This window comes from Cryptomeria japonica, chromosome 3 (genome assembly GCF_030272615.1).
Source record: "Cryptomeria japonica chromosome 3, Sugi_1.0, whole genome shotgun sequence".
Lineage (NCBI taxonomy): Eukaryota > Viridiplantae > Streptophyta > Pinopsida > Cupressales > Cupressaceae > Cryptomeria > Cryptomeria japonica.
The window spans coordinates 379,615,534-379,617,637 of NC_081407.1; the positions used below are offsets into that span (position 1 = coordinate 379,615,534).

The 2,104-nt window shown below is 33.4% G+C and overlaps 1 protein-coding gene across 1 annotated transcript; it reads right to left on the reverse strand.

The window, feature by feature from the left end:
• Positions 1–651: 651 nt before the first annotated feature.
• Positions 652–1,729, reverse strand: LOC131874201 (replication protein A 70 kDa DNA-binding subunit A-like). Its single transcript, XM_059217464.1, has 2 exons — positions 1,464–1,729; positions 652–1,348 (listed from the first exon to the last, which is right to left on the reverse strand). Exons 1-2 carry the CDS (start codon positions 1,727–1,729, stop codon positions 652–654), a joined length of 963 nt encoding a protein of 320 aa, XP_059073447.1.
• Positions 1,730–2,104: the final 375 nt, after the last annotated feature.

A 2,104-nucleotide genomic window follows, 5' to 3' on the forward strand; every position in this document is an offset into this window, starting at 1 on the left:
TAGCTTATACAACATTTTAGTAGGCATACTCAGTAGTTGTGTTGCTCCTTCATCAAATGTTATAGCCCATAATGTATCTATATGGTCTTCTAATTGTATTTGAACTATATATCTATAAGCACATTCTATGAGTGTCGTCTCAAATTTAGAAGAATACCAATTTAACTCTTCATTTTGAATTAATCATTTCTTGCACTCATTTCCATTTATCTGATTGGAGCATGCTGGATAGCAGAATTATTATGTTTTAATGCATACTGTTGTTTCCTTTAGTATGCAATGATGAGGTTGTCCCATGTACTCTACTTGTCGTTGGATGTCGCAGATTGTCATTCGTGTAATTGGTGGGGGTAAGCTAGCATACTTGACTGAAGGTTCATGTGTGTCACTTACATTTTGGTCAAATCGGGTTCTCAATTTATTAGCTTCTAATATCATTGGGTTTAGAATTAGGTGTGTATTGCTTGATGTACTCAATACCTTTACATTATATTCACAAACACGTCCACTCTTGATTGCTAGGATTGTTGCCTCTTGAAGGTAGTATTTTTGTTGCAGTTGGACACCTTCTTTCTCAGATGGTGCTCCCCATATTGTAACTTCTATTGTAGTTTGATACATATCTAGTAGCTTTATGGTACGCCTTATGACCTATGTTCCATCTCTTCTTTTGATTGTTGAGCTTGGTTCTACACAGATAACAACACCAATAACATCAATGACTGAATTATTTCTTTGCTCAAGTATTTCATTAATAGGCATGAATGAGAAATGGTTTTTTGGAATGGAAGGGTCATCTTCACAAGGGGTTACTATTGATTCAAGCACAAGAGTTATTTTTATTCCACTGTTAAGCTTGTTATAAATTTTATTAGCAGATTTCACAACCCCACCTGAAATCTTATACGTAGCTCCAATGTCTATATTACCATAATGTGCATCTGCCATATTGTTAAAACTTGATACACGTGCCTTTGTCCCTTCATTGTCTATGATGTTGAAGCTAAACACTCGACCATTTCCTGTTTGCTTATTGTATTGATGAATTTCTTTCTTCATAGTAACACGAACTTTGATAGTCCACCTTGTTTGGAATGGATTCAAGTTCTTTATAGGTGTAATTATGCTCAATACACCACTTGAACTTTGGGGTCGCTTTACTCCAAATAGTACTTTTGTCTGAGAGAGTGTCCCCGAATTTTGGAGGTTTTCTACTCCAATATTCGAAGTAGGGGCGAGTTGTGCTGCTTGATCCATCTGGCAGTACTGGTCTGCATCAAGGGAGACTGATTCCCCAATCATTTCATGTATCGTAGATACGATCTCTAGGCGTATAATCGTAATCCACCTACACATGTTTAATGAAACAAACTATCAACATTACATTTTTTAATTCTATAAGCAGTATTTTTAATTTTAATTATTTTTAATTCTAAAAAACACTCTAATAATTAGCTCCTTACCATGTTTTACTCGATTTGGGATAATTGTACTCTGATAACTTTATTATGGATCCGATCTTAATTTCTTCAGAGATTATGTAATCATCATACTTCTTGGGCAATGTTGCTTTGTGCTTGTGTGTACCATCAGAAATTTCTAATCGGAATAGCGTAGTTTGTTTAGGGTTTCTCCCAAATGTTGATATAAAGAATATTTGGATGCATGGGGATAAGTCTATAGCTCCTTCCACTATAAGCTTGATTGCATCTATAGTTAATGAGGTCATTGTTTGGTTGTTCCTGCAAAGTATTTATTCATATAATTAGATAGCATATAGCATAAGATTTAAATATGTTACATATTCAAAATCAATAGGTACAACAAAAAACTTCCATTTTTGAAGTTTATCCTTACTATTCTAAAACTTATCAAAATAGCTTAAATTAAAAATACGAGACTCCGTAGAAATTAAAATTCAGGTTTTATATCGCTGCCACACCTAAACAAAGTAAGTTGTGGTTAAAAGTAAATAAATCGTAGTTTAGCTATGCCCTAAATACTAAAAAAAAAAACTCATGTAAATAGCTTAAATAAAAAAATACCAAACTGTGTAAAAATTAAAATTGTTCCATAGAAAAAACTCACGTAAGTAGCTCAAATA

What these genes read in the sequence shown, in the direction of transcription:
- LOC131874201 (XM_059217464.1), bottom strand. Translation starts at nt 1,729, where the DNA reads ATGACCTCATTAACTATAGATGCAATCAAGCTTATAGTGGAAGGAGCT. An exon ending in CCCAAATCGAGTAAAACATG is followed by an intron (nt 1,349 to 1,463) that starts GTAAGGAGCTAA and finishes AAACATGTGTAG; the next exon opens with GTGGATTACGATTATACGCC.